Source organism: Peromyscus leucopus, chromosome 2 (assembly GCF_004664715.2).
Source record: "Peromyscus leucopus breed LL Stock chromosome 2, UCI_PerLeu_2.1, whole genome shotgun sequence".
Taxonomy (NCBI): domain Eukaryota; kingdom Metazoa; phylum Chordata; class Mammalia; order Rodentia; family Cricetidae; genus Peromyscus; species Peromyscus leucopus.
Window position 1 is genome coordinate 112,508,472 of NC_051064.1, and position 23,579 is coordinate 112,532,050.

General features: G+C 39.4%; 1 protein-coding gene across 4 annotated transcripts in view; it reads left to right on the plus strand.

Annotated features, from left to right (window-relative positions):
- The window catches only part of Eps15 (epidermal growth factor receptor pathway substrate 15), a 108,809-nt gene that overhangs the window by 68,264 nt on the left and 16,966 nt on the right, over positions 1-23,579 (plus strand). For all 4 annotated transcript variants that reach the window (XM_028888878.1, XM_037202793.1, XM_037202795.1 and 1 more), the window contains 8 exons: positions 2,445-2,517; positions 12,596-12,757; positions 13,080-13,277; positions 14,199-14,402; positions 16,371-16,478; positions 16,659-16,749; positions 20,326-20,361; positions 22,272-22,408. In XM_028888878.1, the coding sequence (XP_028744711.1) occupies positions 2,445-2,517; positions 12,596-12,757; positions 13,080-13,277; positions 14,199-14,402; positions 16,371-16,478; positions 16,659-16,749; positions 20,326-20,361; positions 22,272-22,408 (1,009 nt within the window). The remainder of the gene's footprint in view (positions 1-2,444; positions 2,518-12,595; positions 12,758-13,079; positions 13,278-14,198; positions 14,403-16,370; positions 16,479-16,658; positions 16,750-20,325; positions 20,362-22,271; positions 22,409-23,579) is intronic.

Here is a 23,579-nt window from a genome sequence, read left to right on the forward strand (position 1 = left end):
ATGTGTGCCACTACTGCCTGAATATTTAAATGTTTTTAAAACAAGAGTGTAATTAGAGGTTAAGGGCTATTTCAAGACAACAGACTAACAATTCAGTGTTTCTGATATTATAATCTAAGTTAATTTTCATACATTGTCTGGCTAGTACTATGTTATGGTTCTTAGTCTTGACCATAAAAGAAATTATTAAAGGGACCAGAATTTTACTTAGATAAACATGAATTAGAAGTTTAATTGTATTGACTTCTGAGCTAAGAAATGATTTCTAAAGATTCTCATATTTTATGTTGGAGACTGGTCTTCAGCATATGTTTAGAGATATATCTAGTGCTCCCCTCCCCAAATACCTTACATTATAAGCAGCAGTTTGTACTCTCCAGTCATCCTCCATTTTCCTCATATAGATGCTTGTTGCTAAAAGCCCCAAATCTTTGTGATCTCTCTTCCCTTCTCACCAAGTGAGCTTCCTTTGCTCTGCCATTCTCCTGTCTCCACTCCGTTCAGTCAGCTCACTGCCTGCTTACAGCTCTCTTTTCCTTGTGTATACTTGATCTTCTGAACAGGCACTGGGAGGAACAGGAGTTAACAGCAGCGCAGAGGATTGAGCAGACACTGTCAGTAACAAGAGTTAAAAGAGCAGCAGAAAGAATTTAAATTATGCACATTCACATTCAAGTCTACAGTGGCACTCTCCGACACTGTATAATGTTTTCTATTTTGTTATCTGCTGTCTGAAATGGAGCTGAAGTGTTATTGACCTTGTGTGAAATGTCTCTGAGGATTTGGAGGATGGAGCTTGGAGGGGCGGGCGCTACATTTTCATGTGACTTATCTCTGACATACTGCAGCAGGAATGAAAACACTCATCTGCTCACATAAGGAGGGGGAAAAAAATTCCAAGATTGAGCTAGCATAATTGTGCTGTATTTTCAGATTTTTCTCCCTTATGATTTTCTATTTTTCAATTTTACCTAATTTGATAAGGGTTGGAGGTGGGAGGGGGGAAGCCTCTGCATAGTAAATACATTGAGGGATGGAAGGAAGACTGCAACAGTGATTCGAATGGTAAGGGACTGTTTAAAATCTCCAGGGCATCGTGACCCACATTGCAACCCATCTGACAAACAGTGAGCTCCTTGGCCATCTCAAGTAGTTAAAAGTAGCAATGTACAAGCAGCTTTATTTGAGTGCCTTTTTCTTCCATACCAATCTTAAGATCATTATACCTACATATCCAAAACAGCTGATTGGTGCTGCATTTCAAAGTCTCACTTCAACAAGATGAGGCATACAAATAAGGCGTGTAGTTTCTTCCTTACACATCTGGTATCATTTCCTCACTTTCCTTTATGATAGAGCTAAATGAAATCCGAGCTTACATGTAGGTTCTGTTACATACTGAGTTATGTTAGTTTTTTGAAACATGATAATGACCTGGTAAGGTGAAACTGCCATCCTAGACTAGAGGGCTTCTGAAATGCTATCTCCCCTCTCCATATTGCCTTCTGCTCCCCACCCCCGTGTATTGCTGAAGAAGGCTGTGACATTTTACTTCTCATTTTGTAGAAAACAAGAGCAGTACATGTGAGTGGTTTTAATAAACATGGGAAGTTAAATTTGTTATAGGAAAAGAAATAGCTTTATTTTACAATTTAAATCTTAAGTTTTTTGAAATACATTCGTATGAATCCAGTTCTGTTAAAAACAAAACAAAACAGGAATTTGGGATGATATTTCAAAGGAGAGACTTGTGTGTTTGATTTAAGGGGAAGACATAATGCTCCCCTTGTTTTTAAACAAGGACTGTTTTTAAGCATAATGTACATGATTTTGTATTCTGACCAATTGGGTTTCATAGGTACTCCCAAAAGACCTTTTTGGAGTAAATCTGATATTTCATACAGCATGCTATCTGTCTATTAACAATCTACATTTTCTATATTGTTGCATTCTTAAATTGATGCACACTGGTGATTTAAGGGAAATTAACACACAAATGGCTCTTTTCCTTAATATTGTTCACTGTTTCTATCAGCCATTCGTGTTTAATTGGACAGTGGTAGTTAAGGGTTAAGCATACAGAGCTGATGCAACTCCTCCTTTTCTTCACCAGCAGTTTTCATTGGACAGTATCACCATAGCAACAGTGAGATCAGTGAAACCTGAGTGTCCCATTGATTAGTTTCTGCTTCTTCCTTTTTTAATCTATCCTTTTCCACCACATTTTAGTGAGGAAGCAATTTTTTTTTTTTTTTTACAAATAGAGCTTATATTGATTTCTATTCCATAAATAATTTAAAGAGGGTAGAAAATTCTGCCCTTCATTTAAAAATTGAATGTTTCAACATGTATTTAAAAAGCGATTCAGGCTTAGGAGGATGGATAGCCATACCAGCTGTAGCTGATGTTCTCAGATACTCTTGCATTGTTTGCTGGTCTTCTAGGGAAAAGAACAATGTGGAACAGGACCTTAAAGAGAAGGAAGATGCAGTTAAGCAGAGGACAAGTGAGGTTCAGGTAAGTGGTCTGTACTGCTCCATTTCTGATGTGGGAATATTCATTGTAAATGTATTTTCTATTTGATGGGCATGATATTAGGTCTAGGATAATATCTAATATTTGTGTGACATAAATGTCCCTTTTTAAAATGATGATTGTTCCTCTGAATTCTGGCCTTTAAAGATTATACTGCAACGAGAAAGCAGTGTTTTTAAGCACATACTTATAGATTTGAAAATATTTTAATGATATTTACCTACATATTATTCATTAAAGATAACTTTGAATGACTTGATATAAATAATATTACACCAGTAAAATTAAATTGGATCATCATCAAATACCAAATTGCTTTTTTTTCACGCATGTAAGGATTTTGTCAGCTGGGAGACCTATTTTCAAAGACTGTTTCTCATGTCACTGGTAGGGTGAGAAATGATAGAGAGCAATTTAAAATAATATCTTATGAACTGCTTTGTAGCCAAAATACCTGAAACTTTGTCATAAGGAGATTTAATTCATTTTTGCTGTGTTGTATTAGTAATTTTATTTTATAAATAGAGGATATAATAAAACCTGTTTCTGTGTGAGAAATATGACAGAATGTTTTAAACATTAAAAACAGTACTGAGCAGTGTTTCCTGTGGCCATGTTTCTGGGATGCGTTTCCTGAGTGCTGTACAGGAGGTTGGATGCGTGGGCACTGGTAGCAGCTGCCCAGCTCATGGCTGGGCATTTCCTAACGTGTTACTTAGTTGTTAGATTTTCCGACTTGTACTGATGGTTTTAAATAGGTGGAAACTGGGCTTGTTAGACCCATTATTTTGTTTTGATAGAGGAGGACTGTGCTAGGGTGGGGAGGATGATTCACTAAAGGGTTGAGGGAGCCAGAGACTGGTGGTTGGCAGTTGACTCTGATTGGATGGCTGCATTAACTATATTTTTTGGAATTTTCCTAAAAGTGATGTGAAAATCTAGAGATTTCTTACCAACATTTCTCTTTCTGCTATTGATAATGAATGTGGGCTGGTAAGCTGCTTGAGTTTCATCGTTTTGTGTAATTTTAAGCTTCTTGAAAAAATGCAAACATTAAAACTTATTGCTGGGAACAGAGGATAAAATCTACAAAAGTTTTTTTGTTTGTTTGTTTTCTTCACTCTGAAGTAGGTAGTCACTGGTATAGTCATAGACAACTTCTAGATTTAACCAGCTGCTATCCTAAAATACACAGGTTCTTAAGATAGACAATATTTTGTTGTTATTACATTTGTAGGGAAAAACAAACAGGATGAAGATTTCAATTGCCAGTTTAGGAGAGATCTAAAATTTATATTGGTCTTTGAATATCCTCAAATATTTATATTTATAATTATAGAAGTTTTACTGTTAAAATTTCTCCACAATGTACCTGCTCATCTTCTTTAATGGTGTTAGTAGAGTAACACCAGGCTTTGTAAGGTCCAAAATATTTGATTGGAACATGAGATCTGGACTGGCTTCTGCATAGGTTACTTCTAGTATGAGACATCTTGGAGCTTGCTTAGTGTAGAACAAGCAGTGATGGCTGAAAATACATTCACTGAGAAGTGACACTGAGGTTAATGAAAGTTCTGGGTTAGTAGAGTCATCTCTGTATTATCAATGCTAATGAGATGCTAGACCAAGACAAGTAGAGTTCATTACCTACCTAGTTAGCTCTCATTTACCGTGTCATAATGAAGTGCGGACTAGGAGTAACACTGATAATTAAAATCTGTAATTTCAGCTTTCAGTACTTTCTTTTCTTTTTTCCTTTTTGAAACAGGCTTTTGTGTGACTCAAGCAAATCATTTATACACATATAAAGTAAAATCTAAGCCGGGCAATGGTGGCACATGCTCTTAATCTCAGCACTTGGGAGGCAGAGACAGGAAGATCTCTGTGAGTTCGAGGCAAGTGTGGTCTACAGAGCAAATTCCAGGCCAGTCAAGGACAGCTAATGCTACACAGAGAAATCTTGTCTTGAGAAACATAGATGGATAGATAGATAGATAATAGGTAGGTAGGTAGGTAGGTAGGTAGGTAGGTAGGTAAGTAGAGAGATAGATAGAGAGATAGATAGAGAGATAGAGTAAAATCTAAAAGAATTTGAACTTGCAAAACGAGTTAGTGACTCAGTAATTAATTGTCCAGTTTTTCATTTTAATTCACTTATTTGGCTTATTTATTCTGAGGAAAAAGTTTTGTAGTTGTATAAACACATTTTATTATAAATTCACTGGGGGTTTCTTGTATTATGTGTTGTTGTTGTTGTTTGTTTGTTTGTTTGTTTGTTTGAGACAGAACCCCACCATGCAATCCAGAACAGCTATAATTTGCTATGTAGCCCAGACTAGTCTTGAACTAAAGATCCCCCTGCCTACACCTCCCAGATGCTAGAATTGCAGGCATATGTCAGTGGTCTTATTTTCATTCAATATTGTTCTTTAATGAAATAGACATACCTTTCCCTGTTGCCAATATTTCATAGGTTTAATTGTTAAATGACTTCTTCAGTAGTACATTAGACTCAGGTAACTAAGATGAGTTATTCTAATATCTTAATAGGTCTTAAGAGTTTTGTGTGTTTAAATTTTATCTCTACATAGCTCCTCATGGTATGTAGAGTGGTGGTGATAAGTTTGTCAGTTTCAGTATCTTGAGTACTTTCTAGAAAACAGAACATTTTTCTTGAAATTTATTTCTCAATGAAGTCAAGATTCCCAATTCAGATATCCTTTTATTCCTGAATGAGGCATCTTAGATGAGTCTGGCTGTGATGTTTTCTAAAGTAAACTTCAGCACCATGTTTTACCGTGATTCTTGTTCCTTCTGTCTCTGCTACTCTCTATTGCTGCCGCCCTTCTTCCCTCTGCAGTCCAAAGCCTCATGAGACTGGTAGGACAGAAAGAAGCAAGAGTCTCCAGTACTTACTGGATTGTCCAAGTGCTAGGAGAACCTGCACTGCCCGAGTTAGGTGTGCTGGGTGGAGAATGCAGGAGGAGGGAGAGGAGAGACATGCATTAGTGCCTTCATCTAGTTCCAGGATAAGAAAAGCAAATAAGAAGCAAATTTGTGCCAAAATAAAATATCCAAGTAGATCTAGGTACAGTTAATAATGTAGAAGTTGCATGTAGAGGGGCTAGTCTTGTAAGTCAGTTAGTGGTAAAAGTTCTTTCTTATTTATATTAGCATATAAGTTGCAACTTTTTGTTTTGACTTAATTTTAAATCTGTTTACTGAAAGCAAAGATCCTTTGGCTGTGGGTTTGTGTTGGAAATATTTTTAATATTGTTTTATTTTTTAGCTTTTCTTTGTAAAGACTTTTTTTTATGAGTATTTGGATGTGTGGACCATGTGCATACCTGGTGCTAGTGAAGAATGTGTTAGGATTTCTGCAGCACCGGACAGTAATGAGCCATCACTATGTGGGTGCTGGGAACCAACCTAAGTCTTCTAAAAGAGCAGCAGGTGCTCTTAACTGCTGAGCTATCTCTTGTTTTATTTTTAGCTTTTGAGACAAGGTCACACTTGGTAGCCCATGCTGACCTAGAACTCACTGTAGCTAAGGCTAGTCTTGAACTCACAGCAGTCATTTTGCCTCACTCCTGAAAGTGCTGGGATTGTAGGCTTGAGCCACCATGCCTACATTGTGTTGAAATTTTTATAGAGATGGCTTCTTTTTTCATGCTGAGATATAAACATCTCCATGTTTATATCTATTTAATTTATATCGATTAACATGTTTTTAATTTATCTTATGTAGGTGCCTTGATGTTTTGACTGCATATATGTCTGTGTGAGGGTGTTAGAAACCCTGCAACTGGAGTTACAAACAGCTATGAGCTGCCATGTGGGTGCTGGGAATTGAACACAGGTCCTCTGGAAGAGCAGCTAGTCCTTAACCTGTGAGCCATCTCTCCAGCCCCAGAAATACTGGTTTGTTGTTGTTGTTGTTTTATGGTTGTTGATTAAGGTTTAAGTATTTCCAGCTGGGCAGTGGTGGCGCCGCACGCCTTTAATCCCAGCACTCGGGAGGCAGAGGCAGGCGGATCTCTGTGAGTTCGAGGCCAGCCTGGGCTACCAAGTGAGTTCCAGGAAAGGCGCAAAGCTACACAAGAGAAACCCTGTTTTGGAAAAACAAAACAAACAAAAAAAAAAAAGTATTTCCTAGAGGTATTTTATCAATAAATTGTTCTTTAGGCCTGTACTTTAGTGTTATAGATAGGTTTTCATTACAGTGAAGAAAAAAAGGTGGTAAGATTGGTTAACTGAATAAAAGTATCTGCTCTAAAAGAGAAAGGGTAGGACTGAGTATGTTATATTGGTTTGTTTATTCTTTTTTCTCTCTTTTTTTTTTAATATATATTTTTTATTTTACAATATCATTCAGTTCTACATATCAGCCATGGGTTCCCCTATTCTCCCCCCTCCCACGCCCTCCCCTTACCCCCAGCCCACCCTCCATTCCCACCTCCTCTAGGACAAGTCCTCCCCCAGGACTGTGATCAACTTGGTAGACTCAGTCCAGGGAGGTCCAGTCCCTTCCTCCCAGACTAAGCCAAGTGTCCCTGCATAAGTTCCAGGTTTCAGACAGCCAACTCATGCAATGAGCACAGGACTTGGTCCCACTGCCTAGATGCCTCCCAAACTGATCAAGCCAATCAACTGTCTCACCTATTCAGAGGGCCTGATCCAGCTGGGAGCCCCTCAGCCTTTGGTTCATATTTCATGTGTTTCCATTCATTTGGCTTTTTTTTTTTTTCAATAATTGAGTAAAACTGAAATTTATTATATGCCACAGTCGTCCTAGGGACCTCCATGCTATATATATAGCCTCTATGGTTCTATGGGTTGTGGTCTGATTGTTCTTTATTTTATATCTAGAATCCACCAATGAGTGAGTACATACCATAACTGTCTTTCTGGGTTTGGGTTACCTCACTCAGGATGATTTTTTCTAGTTCCATCCATTTGCCTGCAAATTTCATGCTTTCATTGTTTTTCTCTGCTGAGTAGTACTCCATTGTGTATATGTACCACATTTTTTTCATCCATTCTTCCGTTGATGGGCATCTAGGTTGTTTCCAGGTTCTGGCTATTACAAATAGTGCTGCTATGAACATAGTTGAGCATGTATCTTTATGGTATAAATCAGCATTCCTTGGGTAGATGCCCATCTTTTTTCTCTTATAAAAGCCTATCTTCTGAGGTTGTAATTAAGTTGCTCACTAAAAATACTGCTTTTTAAAAAATAGTTCAGTGTATTAAAGGAATTAAACTAGAAAAATCACCAGAGATTGGATGCTTTTATTTTAAAAAGGGGGCCTGAACTGGAGAGATGGCCTAGTGGTTAAGAACACTGTTCTTCAAGAGGACCCAAGTTCAATTCCTAGCACCCACATGGTAGCTGACAATTATCTGTAACTCCAGTTCCAGGGGACCTGATGCTCTTCTCTAGCTTCCCTGGGCATCAGATTCACACTACCTATATGCAGACAAAACACCTATATACGTAAAATAACAAAATAAGTTTTTATTCATGACATTTCTTAATTACAGAAAATAAAATGGGTCACAGGAAATTTGTAAAATCAGGTAAAGTCTGGGGACTTGAGTTTGATCCCTGGAACCAATATAGTTAAGGACAGACCTGGCTCTCACAAGTTGGCCCCTTCCTAACACACACACACACACACACACACACACACACACACACACACACACTTAATGAAATGTAACAAACCCTTAAATTTAACATACAGTAAAGCATGAGAAATGAGGAAGCTTTTCTATGCATGAATTGTTTCAGATATATGATCTGAGGTATTTGATGATACATACATCTTTCTATTCAGCTTAAAAAATAACTATGTCCTAAACACTTTTTTATATGACCTTTTTAGGTAAGTAATATTTTCCTTCTTTGGATTTATATTAAAAAACACACACACATATATGATGATAAAGACTAGAAATTATTAGAGAATGTGAAATTCTAGATTTTTGTTTGGGTTATAGAGAAATTGGACCAATGGGGATAGGTAGCAGTTCTACTTTTTTTTTTTTTTTCTTCGAGACAGGGTTTCTCCGAGTAGTTTTGGTGCCTGCCCTGGATCTCTCTCTGTGGACCAGGCTGTCCTAAAAAACTTAAAGATCCGCTTGGCTCTGCCTCCTGAGTGCTGGGATTACAGGCATGTGCCACCAGCACCCGGCCATTTTTACCATTTTTTAATTCCTGAGTTTTGTTTTATTTTGGTATGTGGCACAATGTGGGTGTGTGCATATGTAGGCGATGCAGGGAGGAAATATACTAGTTTTGAGGTTTTTAGACTACCTGGTCATGAGCACGTGGATGGAAAAAGTGCCTGTTCCATTTCCTGTTACAAAAAGTCATTTAATAGGGGCTGGAGGTACAGCTCAGTGCTTAGGAGCATGTTCTTCAGGAGACCCAGGTTCAGTGCTCAGCAACCACATCAGATGGTATACAGCTGCCTGTATACCAGCCACAAGGCACCTTCACTCAGGGCACATCTCACACACACACACACACACACACACACACACACACGTAGTTAAAAATAATAAATCTTTGTAAAATTCACCTAATATATTGCACTTAGAGGATATTAAATTGGTATTTAATCAAATATTAAATTGGTAAAAATAAACCTCTAATCTTAACCAAAAGTCTGAGAAGTGATCTGAATAGTTTTTTACTTGTCCATCTGTGCTTTAGTTTTTTTACCTGTATATGTGACCACTAATAGCACCTACTTCTTGAATGTGTATTGGGATGTATGCATGCCACACTGTACCTGTAGAGAACTCTGCTTCTACTGTGTGGGTCCTGAGGATCTTTACCTGCTGAACCATCTTGCCAACCTAATTGTTTATACATAATCAATTAAAAGTTCTACTCTACATAAACAGTGGTGGAGGGCTTGCCTAGCATGTATGAGACCCTAGGTTCAGTCCCCAGTAGAGAAAGAAATACCAGGTTTTAGGTGTGTTGTATAAGCTATATTCCTCAGTGAAGCTTTTTAAAATAATTATAACCAATGTTGAAAGCATTCTGCTAATTGAAAGAAGGCAATTAGGGGAAAAAAGTTACATGAGGAGAATATGAATTAAGAGAAAGGCAGGTCAGGAGTAAAAAGGAGGTGACTTGCTAGTGAGTACAGGGTTTCTTTGGTAGGTTGACCGAAATGTTCTGAAATGCCTTTAGTTGATAATTGCACGACTTCCTGAGTAAAGTAAATGGATTAACTATGTGGCTATAGGTTATCTCACAAAAGCTACTATAGAAAATAGACTGGAGCCTGGCAGTGGTGGTGCATGCCTTTAATCCCAGCACTTGGGAGGCAGAGGCAGGGGGATGTCTGAGTTGGAAGCCGGCCTGATCTAAAAGTGAGTTCCAGGACAGCCAGGGCTACACAGAGAAACCTTGTCTTTAAAACACACACCACACCACACCACCACCACCACCAAAAACAACAACAATAACAACAACAACAACAGAAAGGAAGGAAGAAGAAAGAAAAGAAACTGCATTCTCTATATTAGGGGTAGAAGTGGGAGGTGTTGGTGTATTGGTCAGAAATTGACACTATAACAGTAGCAAAAAAAACCTTGAAAGAGATCAAGTGCTTAGATGCCTAGGAGAAGAGGTAGTAGACATGGGAAGATGCACAATTGCATGTTTGGCTTGCTTGAAGAACACAGCAGCAGTTAGGGCTGAAATAAACCTAGCAGAGGAAGGAACAGTTGGCATGGGTTGGCATTCAAGATAATGTAGGTTCTTAAGGACTGTGTAGATGGATTTTTCTTTGGGCCTCAAACTCACAAATAATGACACAGAGACTTATTAATTATGAAGGCTCGGCATTAGCTTGGGCTTGTTCCTAAATAGTTCTTATAACTTAAATTAACCCATATCTGTACTGCCCATCCTGCTTCCTCCACTTCTGGCTGGTATCCCACCTTTCTTCTTACCAGCATTCTCTCTTTCTGCCCAGAAGTCCCATCTACACCTCCTGCCTAGCTATTGGCTATTCAGCTTTTTATTACACCAATTACTACAATATATCTTCACACTGTGTACAAATAGCCCATGACAATTTAGTTTTTTCAGTGAGATGAAGACTCTGAAAGATTTTGAGTGGATAAGTGATAGGATTTGACACAAGGATTTGTTGTACTTTGTTTCACTCTTTTAAGTCTTTTTTCCCCCAGTTAATATCTGTAATTTAAGTTGGAGTTAAAGGCTAGCTGTCCTTTGCTGCATCTGAGTTCAAGCCCAACTTGGACTACATGAGACCTGTTCTTAAAAAAGGAAAAAGTTTGTTTTTCTTAATTTTAACTGACACATAATAATTATACATATGTCTAAGGATGCAGTATAACATTTCAGACTGTTTATACAATGCAACGATTAGATGATTGGCAAAACTGTAACTCAGACATGCATTATTTTTTGTGTTGGTAACTTTGAAAGTCCTAGCCACTTGCTTTAAAATGTTTAATTGCCATGAAGCATAGCTATCCTGCTTTGCTATGGAAAATCAGGATTTATTCCTCGTGTGTAGCTGTATACATCAGTCCTCAGCTCTTCCTTCCCTACACTCACTCAAGGTCTGACAAGCGATATTCTCTACCATATGAGACTACCCTTTTCATTGTTATGTACAAGTCAGAACATTGGGAGTTCGACATGAGTTGGAGTTGTTCTTTTTGTTTTTGGTGCTGGGGTTGAACCAGGGCCTTATGGGGCTTTTGTTATTGATGGTGGTAGTGGTAGTGTTTTTTGTTTTTATGAGTCAAGGTCTTTCTATGTAGTTCTGGTTGTCCTTGTAGTCACTGTGTAGACCAGATGTCTTAGTTAGGGTTTCTATTGCTGAGATGACACAACATAACCAAAAAGCAAGTTGGGGAGGAAAGGGTTTATTTGGCTTAAACTTCCACAGCACTGTTCATCACTGAAGGAAGTCAGGACAGGAACTCAAGCGGGTCAGGATCCTGGAGGCAGAAGCTGATTCAGAGGCCATGGAGGAGAGCTGCTTACTGGCCTGCTCCTCATGGCTTGCTCAGTCTGCCTTCTTTATAGAACTCAGGACCACTAGCCCAGGGATGGCACCACCCACCGTGGGCTGGGCCCTCCAACATCAATAACTAATTAAGAAAATGCCCTGCAGCTGGATATTATGAAGATATTTTCTCAATTGAGGTTCCCTCCACTCAGATGACTTTAGCTTGTGTCAAGTTGACATAAAACTAGCGAGCACACTAGGCTGGCCTCAAACAGAGATCTTCCTGCCTCAACTTTTGGAGTGCTAGAATTAAAGGTGTATGCCACCACCCCCAGCTGACAAAGTGGTTTGTTTGTTTGTTTGTTTGTAGTGACTGACGTGCTAAAACTACATGCAAAGGTAGCTAAGTGGAAGCAGTATACCCCATTGGAAGGTAGCAGTCTGAGAGAGATGAAAGGGACTTACACCAGCATTGGGGGAAAGGGTTTGCTGGCATGCTGCAGACAAAAAGAGAAAGGGACTGGGCGGGGGTGGCGCACACCTTTGAACCCAGCACTCAAGAGGCAGAGCCAGGGGCTCTGTGAGTTCGAGGCCAGCCTGGGCTACAGAGCGAGCTCCAGGACGCACACCAAAACTACACAAGAAACCCTGTCTCAAAAAACAGAGAGAGAGAGAGAGAGAGAGAGAGAGAGAGAGAGAGAGAGAGAGAGAGAGAGAAGGAGAGAGAGAGAAGGAGAGAGAGAGAAGAGTGGAAGAAGATGCCATGGTTTTGACCAGAAGACAGAGGCTAAAGCAGATGTGGGGAAATGACATGAGTTGTTTCGACATGCTGGAGAAATCAGTCAGACATCAAGGATAGATTTGAGTAAGCAAACTAGACACGCAAATCTGGAAGAGGTTGCTTGAAGACTGCATGTAAAATTGAGAGCTTTAGTCCCCCAATAAAAAATACTAATAAAAGAAGATTTTGTTCTCCCTTAAAATAGACTTAAAAATTCACCTCTCCATTCCCTCAAAGGGATAAATGTGTGCATTTTCTTGTGTTTCAGGATCTTCAAGATGAAGTTCAAAGGGAGAGTGTTAATCTGCAAAAACTACAGGCCCAGAAGCAGCAGGTGCAGGAACTCCTTGATGAGCTGGATGAGCAGAAAGCCCAGCTGGAAGAACAGCTCAAGGAAGTCAGGAAAAAGTGTGCTGAGGAGGCCCAGCTGGTGAGGCCTGGCTGCTTACTGACTGGGTCTCCACTCCCATCGCTTCCCTGGTGTAAAAAAAACACTCCCTGCTAGTTAGCGGCAGTCTCTTCTGCGGTTGCTTTGTGACGGAGTTAGAGGGATGGTCGTCAGGAGTTACTGTCCCCTGTAGTAGAGATTAGAGGGGTGCTTTTTCTCCAGATCTTGACTGCACAAGACTTTTGCCTCCATGTTTCTTTTAGCCCCTTTTCCACTACCAAAAGAATACATCAAAAATTCCAAACCACTAAACTAGACATCTCTTCATTTAATCCCCTTTCCTCTCATTCATCTCCACTTATAGATCTCTTCCCTGAAAGCTGAAATAACCAATCAAGAATCTCAGATCTCCACTTATGAGGAAGAACTGTCAAAAGCTAGAGAAGAACTAAGTCGCCTACAACAAGAAACAGCACAATTGGAAGAAAGTGTTGAGTCAGGAAAGGCTCAGCTGGAACCTCTTCAGCAGCACCTCCAGGAATCCCAACAGGAAATCAGTTCAGTAAGTGGAAACAAGTAGCATTCCCCGAGGGCCCTTGGTATAAGAAAGCAGGCTGAGCAGGCCATGAGGAGCAGGCCAGCAAGCAGCTCTCCTCCATGGCCTCTGCTTCAGCTCCTGCCTCCAGGGTCCTGCCCTGCTTCAGTTCCTGTCCTGATTTCCTTCCATGATGAACAGTGCTGTTCAAGTGTAAGCCAAATAAACTCTTTCCTCCCTGGTCATGGTGTATCATCACAGCAGTGATAACCTTCACTAAGACAGAATGAACCTATTGTCTTTTCTTTGCTGATTGAAATCATTTAGTTTTCTTGTTTCTGTTTTTTAATATATTATTTAATATATATATATAATTTTATATATAAATATATAAAAATCTGTTATTTAATATATTATAATTTATTGGATTCTGCCTTTTGTATCTTACTGTGGATTTCATTTGAATAGTTGAAGTCTAAACAGCTTTATTCTTTGTGTGGCTTAATATTTTTTTAGAGGATACTTTCTAGGGCTCTTCTTTCTCATTAACAGTGCCAGAACACAGGGTACTGGCTAGCCTTACCCTTATCTTCTTTAACTTCCATAGCTCCCCTACAGCTGAATCTTCATCCTCTCTGTTACTTGGCCATCTTTTCTTCTGGTATCCTGGGTCTTTCTTTTTCTAATTATACCCTGAAAGACTGCCAGTTCTCAGATACTGAGACAGAATTCTTGGAGGTTTCACAAGACTTACAAAAACAAATACATGCATGCTGAAATTGCAGGAAGACTCATTAGGAAAGATTATTGAAATCCTTAAGTTATGCTGCATTCCCAGAGGATTCTCCTAATAGAAAGCAAACTCATCCTTGAATAAGTCTAGGGGCATACCTATTAGTATGTTACATATTTCTAATATTGTTTTCTATTTCTACTTTGTATTGGCAGATGCAAATGAGACTCATGGAAATGAAAGATCTGGAAAATCATAACGACCAATCAAATTGGTCCAGTAGCCCACAAAGCATTCTGGTAAATGGTGCTACAGATTATTGTAGCCTCAGCACCAGCAGCAGTGAAACAGCCAACCTCAATGAACATGCTGAAGGCCAGAACAATCTAGAGTCTGAACCCATACACCAGGAGTCATCAGTGAGTTATTCCATAGTCTTCATAATTAACCACCCCCCCACACACAGATTGATGAAGATCAAAATTTGTGTGTATATACTTATGCATATATGTAGAGGCTAGAGGTCATCTTTTAAAGTGTCATTTCTCAGATGCTGTCCACCTTTTTTTCATATGGGATCTCACTGAGATCTGAAGCTCACTGATTAGATCAGGCTAGCTGGCCAGCAAGCCCTAGGTATCTGCCTCAGTACCCCTCCCTTGTCTTGGGATTACAAGCAGGCACCACCATGCTTGGTTTAGTGAATTGATGCTGGGGATCTAAATTTGGGTCCTCATTCTTGAGCAACAAGCACTTTTATCAAATAGGATAGTTCCCTAGCCCCAGATCAAAGTTATGTTAGCATTGTGTATAATATAAAGAAAAAGAATTTTTTAAGATATATTTTAATTTTTATTTATGCATCTGTTTGTGCAGATGCCCACAGAAGCCAGAAGAGGGGTCAGATCCGTTGGAGCTGGAATTAACAGGCAATTTAAGCTGCCTGTTGTGGGTGTTGGGAATCGAACTTCGGTCCTCTGGAAGAACAGCCAGTGTTGTTCTTAACTGCTGAGCTATCCCTTTAGCCCCAACAATTGAAATTCTTTCAGATTTTTTTGTTTTGTTTATTTGTTGTTTTATTTATTTAGACAGAGTTTTTCTGTGTAGCTCTACCTGTCCTGGAACTCACTCTGGCTGGCCTCGAGCTCAGGGATCCACCTGCGTCTGCCTCCCTAGTGGTAGGTTTAAAGGTGTGTACCACATACCCAGCTACTTTTCAGTTTTAACTAATGTTCAAATTATTCTAATTAATAAAATTAATTTTTTTAAATGATAGGGTGTTGTGTAGCTCAGGGTGGCCTCAAACTTAATATGTAGCTAAGGGTGACGTTAAACTCTTTTTTAATTTGATGTGTGTGTGTGGGGGGGTTGTTCAGTAGTGTGCTCACCTGTGGTTGCACTCATCCATGTATGCAAGTGTGGACAGGGTCTCCTCACTGAAAATAGAGCTTGGTATTTAGCTAGACCAGGGGTGTCTACCTGTCTCTGCCACCCCAGCATTGGGGTTCAGCTATAAAACCACCATGCCTAGATTTTACTTGGGTGCCCCAAATCTGAACTGAGTTAGTTCTTCATGCTTATGTACCAAGCACTCTTTACCGTTTATTATTATATACTCCTAAATATATAATACCACCTGCTGGGGCTATGGAATGTTACTTGTGTGTGTTTGAGTTTAGAGCTGACCACTTAGTAGTGGATATGCATATAGCATAGTGGCAAATAGTTTTCATACCATACAAGAGGCCCTGGGTTTGATCCCCAATACCAAAATAAGTTTTTAAACACCCCTACACATACAGTTTAAAAAATGTTTTTAGCCAGGCATGGTAGTATACACCTTTAAATTCCAGCACTCAGAATAAATCTCTTTCAGTTTGAGGTCAGTCTGGTTTACATAGTGAGTTCCAGGCCAGTCAGAAGTCAGATCTCTCTCTCTCTCTCTCTCACTCTCACTCTCACTCTCACTCTCACTCTCACTCACTCACTCACTCAGAAAAAAATGTTAAAATAATCATACCCACACGGGCCACCAGTGACACGCCTTTAATCCCAGCACTGGGGAGGCAGAGGCAGGCAGATCTCTGTGAGTTCAAGGCCAACCTGGTCTACAGAGTGAGATCCAGAACCCAAAACTACGAAGAGAAACCCTGGGGGGGGCGGGAATTACCCAATCTGGGGTGGTGGTGGATATTGACATGCCACAATGTTCCTGTGGAATCCAGAAGAAAACTAGCAGGAGTTGGTTTTCACTTCCTCTAAGTGGGTCCTGGAGATTGAACTCAGGTTGTTGGGCTTACAAGCAAATGCCTTTACCCACCGAGCCACCTCACCAGCCTGAGACAAAAGATCTTTAGTCCTTCATACTCACATTTGTATTTTGGTAGGTGAGAAGTAGTCCTGAAATAGCACGTTCTGATGAAAATGAAGTTGTGACTGAAGCTGGTAATGAGAAAGTTAGTCCCAGATTGGATGATGACAAGCACTCCAAAGAGGTGAAGATAATTATGCATTCAGTTGTTCTTGTCACTCATGACGTCAATGTTCTTTGTAGCTGCAAGAATATTTACTGGTTTTTCAAAGTTTGTATATGATCTAAATGTGGGTCATTTGAAGTATTATCTTTTAAATGTTTGGTTACTAAAATGTCTATTTTAATTAAAAAATATTTCTAGGAGGATCCATTTAATGTAGAATCAAGTTCACTGACAGATCCAGTTGCAGATCCAAACTTGGATTTCTTCCAGTCTGATCCTTTTGTTGGCAGTAAGTATCTTTCTTTTGTAAGTGTATCCAGAATAACACTTTCTGATGTATAAACTATATAAGCATTGAGGCTTCAGTTTCGAAAAGCATTTTTTTTTTACAACATAAGTAAAGCTGAAAATACGGGTTTCTATCCTTACATTTGCTAGTATTTAACCTCTGCATTATATTGTAGTATTCTCTGATGAAGAGAGTGTTTCTTCTTCATAGTAGAAGCCACAGGAGAGAGAATGTTATAGTCCAGTGGTAGAGGTTACACACTCATGAATCACATTATTTAGCTAATAATTAGTGAAATGCCAACAGCAACCCAGTCATGGGATCACACTGCTGTAATCCTAACACTTTACAAGTTTGAGTTTAGCCTGGGCTATAGAACAAACTGCCCAGGAATTTAAAAAAGAGGAAGAGGAGGAAAGAAAGTCAACATCGTAATTTTGAGTCATTAGAAGCTGCTGTGTGTGTGTGTGTGGTGACACAAACCTTAGTCCTAGTACTCAAAGAGGCAGAGGTAGGTGGCTCTCTTGAGTTAAAATTTTGACAGCCTATTCTACATAGGCAGGGCTACACAGTGAGACTATTATCTTAAAAACAAACTGAACTAAAATGACATTGGGAGCTATACTAGGATTCAGTGTCTGATTCTCTCACCTTAAGATAGTTCTAATTTTAGAAACGTAACTCTGGCCAGCGTGATGGGGAACTCCTTTAATCCCAGCACTTGGAAGGCAGTACTCTCTGTTCAAGGACAGCCTGGTCTACAGAGTGAGTTCTAGGACAGTTAGGGCTACACAGAGAAACTGTGACTCAAATACAATAAATAAAAATAAATAAAATAGAAACATAACTGACTAAATTAAAATATATCATGACAATGTAAACTATGTTAAATATTCCTTGTGTCAAAGGACTTTTGAATTGTATTTTATTTCCAGAACGATCTTGTGAAAGTGTGCTTGGTATCATATGCTTGTATTTCCAGTACTTGATAAGCAGAGGTGTGAGGATCCCACAGGATTGAGGCCAGTCTGCTTTACATAGTTAGTTATAACCAGGGCTGCATAATGAGACCTAGCCTCAAACAAGGGGCTGGAAAGATGGTTTAGCAATAAAGAACACTGGCTGCTCTTGTAGAGGACCTGGATTCAGTCCCCAGCACCCATGTGGCAGCTCACAGCCATTGTTAACTGAAGTTCCAGAGGATCTGATGCTCTCTTTTATCTTCCATGGACACCAAACATGCACATGGTGGATAGACATTCGGACAACATACTTATACACCTAAAAGAAAAGTAAAGTTTATACAGACAAGAAAGACAAGAAAAAACAGATGAAACTAAGGCGCACAGGCAAAATAATTTACCCAATAGTCATGGCAGAAATAAAGAACCTAAATATTCAAACTCTTTAAATAAACAAACCCTGAAGTAAACAAGCACAAAACAACTTTTTGGAATGTACAAAGTACCAAAAATAAACATAAGTTTTGCACTTAAAATATATAGAGCTGAGGTTGTGGCTCATTAGTAGAGTACTTGTCTAGCAGTACTAATGCCTTGGTTTGATCCTTAGAACTATAGGCCAGTCAGTCAGTCATACATTCAGAACATTTACAGTTTTATAATCATCACAACAATCTAATTTTAGGACAGTTTAGCACTCTTCCCCACCTCAACTAAACCTAATTTTAAAATGGACATAATTATTTAAATAACTATTTCTCCAAAATATATATGTAGATAACCAGTAAGCATATAGAAAGATTTTCAGCATTAGTCAAACCCCCAGTGAGATACCACTTCATATTTACTAGGATGGCTGTAATCAAAAGGTGGGCGATAACAAATGTCAGTGAGGATATGTAGAAATTACAACTACCATACACTAATAATGGGAGCATGAAATGGTTTCCTGTCTTTGGAAAATGGTCTGGCAGTTTCTATACTAATAATTAAACAGAGTTACTATAAGACCTGATATGTACCCAGGAAGAATGGACGCACACCCACATAAAAACATGTGTGTCTTCTTGTTGTGTCGTCCCGTCTCACCCCACCCCCACCCCCTTGGTTTTTTGAGTCAGGGTTTCTCCATGTAGCCTTGGCTGACCTGGAACTCAATCTGTAAACCAGGCTGCAGAAACATGTATGTATGTTGAACAGGCATCATTTTCTCCTTTGTAATTAGACTGTCTTTTTCCTAATTATGTGTGTGGGTGTGTGAACATGAGTACAGAGTCCACAGGCATTGGATCCCTTTGGAGCTGGGGTTGCAGGCAGTTGTAAGGTGCTCAGTTTTGGTTCTGAGAACTCCTTGGCAAGAACAGTATACACTCTTAAATGCTGAGCCATCTCTTCAGTCCTCCCCCCCCCCCACCCCCAGTCCCCAGCTGAGGACCAAACCCAGGCCCTTGTGCTTGCTAGGCAAGTGCTCTATCACTGAGCTAAATCCCCAGCCCCTTAAAAGCAAAGAGCCTTTATTTTTATTTTTATTTTTTTAGATTCATTTATTATGCGTGCAGTGTTCTGTCCACAGGCCAGAAGAGGGCACCAGATCTCATTACAGATGGTTGAGAGCCACCATGTGGGTGCTAGGAATTGAACTCAGGACCTCTGGAAGAGCAGCCAGTGCTCTTAACCTCTGAGCCATCTCTCCAGCCCTATTTGTCTTTTTATTGTTGACTTGTAAGAGCTTTTACATTTGCCAAGTAAAACTCTCTGACTTATGATTTAAAAATACTTTGTTTTGTGTGTGTGTTTAGGTTTTTTGTTTGTGGTAATCGTCGTCTTGCCTCATCCTCCTGAGTGTTGATCATAGGCATGAGCATTATACTCCTGTTTTTCTTCCAACAACTTTATAGTCCTAGCTGTTAAATTTAGAGCTTTGGGGCTAGAGGAATTGCTTAGTGATTAAGAACACTTGCTGCTCTCCCTGAGGACCTGGGTTCAGTGCCCAGCACCTAAATCAAGCAGTTCAGACTGTCTGTAACTCCTCTCTAGGAATCCGATGCCCTCTGGCCTCTGTGGGTACTGTGCTCGTGTGTGTGTGTGCTCTCTCAGAGCTTGCCTGCTGGGGCACACTTCCTCCGAGGCCACACTTAACCTAAACCTCCCCAGTGACACCAGCTGGGAGCCAGGTGATCAAAGGCCAGAGACTGTGGGGGACATTTCTCATTCAAACCACCATAGTTCTAATTTGCCTTTTTATGAAGTATATTGAGTGCATCATTTACTTTTTTATTATTTTAAATTTTTCCTAAGGTGAATAACATAATTTTATTTACTTTGAAGTAGAATTATTGAAACTATTAAGTTATTGTTTAATTTAAGGAACTTTCCTTTTGTTCTAAAAACATTCTCTTCCACAATAATACATAATACTTTTTTTTTGTATGTGTATTTTTTTGTTTTTCAAGACAGGGTTTCTCTGTGTAGTCCTGGCTATCCTGGAGCTAACTCTATAGACCAGGCTGTCCTCAAACTCCCAGAGATCTGCCTGCCTCTGCCTCCCTAGATGCTGAGCTGCGCCAACCCCACCTGGCTGTATTCTAATTTTTGTTTACTTCTTTTGTCACAGGTGATCCTTTCAAGGATGATCCTTTTGGAAAAATTGGTCAGTATACATTTTTTTTTTTTTTTTAGTTTCTTCTTAACTTTAATTCTGTTCTGCTTAATTATAACCTTATATTGCATTTAGAAATGAGTACATGTAGATGAATGTCTAAATGGTCTTATTAAATAAAAAACATGGAGCCAAATATAGAGGTCAAAGCCTTAGAGAGATCAAGGAAATGGGGAAAGCCACAGCCAACCTTACCTCACCAATTCTGCAGCTTCCAAATGCGAGTTACTTCCTGTCTACCCACGTCTTTATTGCCTTGCTGTTCTCCCCTCTCAATGGCTCTCTTAGCCCAGCTACCTCACTTCCTCTTCCTACACAGCTCTGTCACTTTCTGTCTGTCTGTACAGACCTCCAGGCCTCCCTGGTTAACTAGTGTTGGAATTAAGGCATGTGCCACCACACCTTGCTCTGTTTCCAGGGTGGCCTAGAACAGAGATCCTGCCTGCTAAGTGATAGGATTAAGGGCGTGTGCTACTGCTGCCTGACTTCTTTGTTTACTTATAATGGCTGACCTTTTTCCTCTGATCTCCAGGCAAACTTTATTTATTAAAACACAAATAAAATATCACCACATTTCAGCACAAATAAAATATCACCACAAGTACACACAGCTTGGGTAGTTCTAGGAGAAGAACTGCTTTTTAGTTTTAAAACTGCTCTAAAGCCAATGTAAGATACTAAAATATTCTGGCATTTTTAGAGAGTGATTAGAGCCTTGTGAATTTGCTTAAGAATGTGTGGGGGGGGGGTTAAAACCAGGACTTTGTGCATGCTAGGCAAGGGCTGTATACACTTCCAACTCAAGCCTCACTTTTTAAAAAAGCAACAATCGAAATGTTGCTTAAAATTAGCATTGATGGTGGGTTAGAGAGATGGCTCAGTGGTGAAGTACTGTGTACTGCTCTTGCAGAGGACCAGAGTTTGATGACCAACAACATGGAGGGTGTCTCACAACTGCATATAACTCTAGCTGAGGGGAACCAGTACTTCTGATCTCTGAAAGCACTGCGCTCATACACTTACATATAATTAAAACTTTAATCTAAAAGGAATAGATTCTAATTTCTCCATATTAGCTAAAAGTTAAATCAGCAGGGCTAGAATATAATTTTACTATCCTACAATTTTAGACTGTTCATATGAATAGGGGGAATTGAAGAATTACTAAATTTGAGATAATTGTTTTTCTGAGATTCTTACCTAGAATAAAGGAAATCTTGTTTCCTATATATTTTGCTTCCCAAATGTGTTTCAAGGTATTAGCCTTGAACTCAGAGAAAGGAATGTATCTTAAATTTTTTTTGTTGTTTCTTTTGCAAGCATTGGACAAAAGGACTTAAGATTGGATCCCTTAAAATTTTATGCTAAAAAGTTTAGTATGTAAAAAGCTCTATTTCCTCAAAAGTACAATAGAATCAGAAATAAAAAAAGGGAAAGTGGGGTTTTGCAGGAATTCAAGTGATTTTAGTTTTTGAAAATCAAGCAGACTATTCAAAGAGGACAGTTTTATTGAGTTTAAAAGAAAAACACCAGGACAGGCAAGCTGTAAATCTCAAGTTGCTTAGAGGAAGGGAATGGAGAAGAGAAAGGAAAAACAGTGTGTTGAGCTGGCATGGAGGTCAGCCATGTGATGGACAAGCAGCTGCACTGTGAGGACAGGAGCTTTAGAAAGAGAGCTCCAAGTGCCAGAGATGCAAACTTCGACTCTGGCCAGCATCGGAAAGGGACAAGAGAGAAGCGAAAAGGAGCGGTTTGGGCTTTTCGAGTCCCAAAGGTGGACAGACCCAGCCTGACCTCACAGTGGCTCATAGGGAAGGCCTCCAGGTATCTTTTAATTGAGGTAGTGATAATGCTTATAGGCAGTAGGGAATTACAGTAGGTTCTCCTTCTTTTCTCTTTAGATCCGTTTGGTGGTGATCCTTTCAAAGGTTCAGATCCGTTTGCATCTGACTGCTTCTTTAAGCAGTCTTCCACTGACCCCTTTACCACTTCCAGCACTGACCCTTTCAGTGCCTCCAGCAATAGCAGTAATACATCGGTAAGTGACGGGTTAAAAGCTGTTCAGATGGGTAAACAAGTATCCTAAGAAAATTTCTTGAATATATAGCGATAGAACCTTCCTTTTGATTGTTTTTAATGGTCCATATGAAGTTTGTCTGGCTTCCACCCATCCAAGTTTTTGTCTAATGTAATGTTTCAATTTTGATCACCCATTGGAGTTGACTAGGATGATTATAGTGTCCAAAAATGAAGTCCATCCATATCCCATTGTTGATATTAAATATAAGTGACTGGAATGGAAATCCAAAAGCCTGTCTTAAGTAAAACTTTTTATAAATATCTGTTGTGTTATTGAAGGAATAGAAATTACTTAAAGGGAGAGCACTAATATTTTAGAAAAATAAATTCATGTTTTATAGTTGGGCAGTGATGGCACACACCTTTAATCCCAACACTGGGAAGGCAGGTGAATCTCTGAGTTCAAGGCCAGCTTGGTCTGCAAAGAGAAAGCCAGTGCTACACAGAGAAACCCTGTCTCCAAAAAAACCCCAATAAATCTTAAAAAATAAATCGTGTTACTTTAATATGCCCCAGGTGTTTGTGTCTGTAGGGGCTGATGTGGTAGCTCAGCAGGTAACAGACTTGAGTTCAATCCCCCACCCCCATGAGCAGCTCACACCATCTGTAACTCCAGTTTCAGAGAATCTGACACCCTCTTCTGGCGTCCACAGGCACCAGACCAGCATGTGCATGTGCATGTGCATGAACAAACATACACACACACACAGTAGATATACATACATACAGCCCAAACACCCACACACATAAAATAAAAATAAATTCAAGAAAATTATACTCTGGATATTTAGAAATACTCAAAATAGAATAATACAATGAAATATTTTGCTTATTTTTTATTTGGAGACTTTGAGGCAGCAATCTCATTTCTGTAAGTAAACTGGACCTAGAAAGACACAATGAATTGACAGGTGTTTCACACAACTATTTTGTCATCTATTATTCTTAGGTGAAGATTACTTCCTTAAAAGAATAATGAGCCAGATGTCTTACAGGCCTGTAATTCCAATATTTAGGAGGTGGAGGCAGGAGGATTAGGAGTACAAGGTCACCCTCAACTATTAGTGAGTTTGAGGCCATCCTGGGCTATGTAAGATAAGAAATATGAACCGGAAAAATAATGTAATAAA